General features: G+C 51.9%; 1 protein-coding gene across 1 annotated transcript in view; it reads right to left on the bottom strand.

The window, feature by feature from the left end:
* Positions 1-231: 231 nt before the first annotated feature.
* Positions 232-405, bottom strand: part of EMH_0068220 (uncharacterized protein) — a gene marked incomplete at both ends in the record, with an annotated part of 1,591 nt that continues 1,417 nt past the window's right edge. The window contains one exon of the mRNA XM_013498711.1: positions 232-405. Coding sequence (XP_013354165.1) covers positions 232-405 — 174 coding nt within the window.

Below are 405 nucleotides of genomic sequence, written 5' to 3'. Positions count from 1 at the left end.
GACTGCAGAAAACCCTAAAGCCTACACCACAATCCCTTGAAAGCGTGATGAGAAACCCGTGTACAGCATTTGTGTTGTTTGCATATGTGAGCGGTCATTCTGCATCCTGCGATGGAGGTCGTCTATGCTGCTCTTGCCGTTGTTGCTAGTGTCGCTGTTTCTGTTGCTGCTGGTGTTGCTGCTGACGCCGCTGCAGCTGCTGCTCTTGCTGCAACTGTCTTTTCCTCCTATTTATGTCTCAAGGGAAGGAAGAGGCGGCAGAAATTTGGCCGTGGGTCTGAAGGCGGTGATTGAGCTGCGAGTACTGCTGCTGACGCTATTTCTGTTGCTGCTGTTGTTGCGGATGCTATTGCTGCTGCTGCTGTTGCTACTGCTGTTGCTGCTGCTGCTGTTGCTGTTGCTGTT

This window comes from Eimeria mitis, genomic scaffold, assembly GCF_000499745.2.
Source record: "Eimeria mitis Houghton genomic scaffold, Emh_scaff3651, whole genome shotgun sequence".
Lineage (NCBI taxonomy): Eukaryota > Apicomplexa > Conoidasida > Eucoccidiorida > Eimeriidae > Eimeria > Eimeria mitis.
The sequence above is the reverse complement of the archived record's forward strand: the minus strand, read 5'-3'. Positions and strand labels throughout refer to the sequence as shown.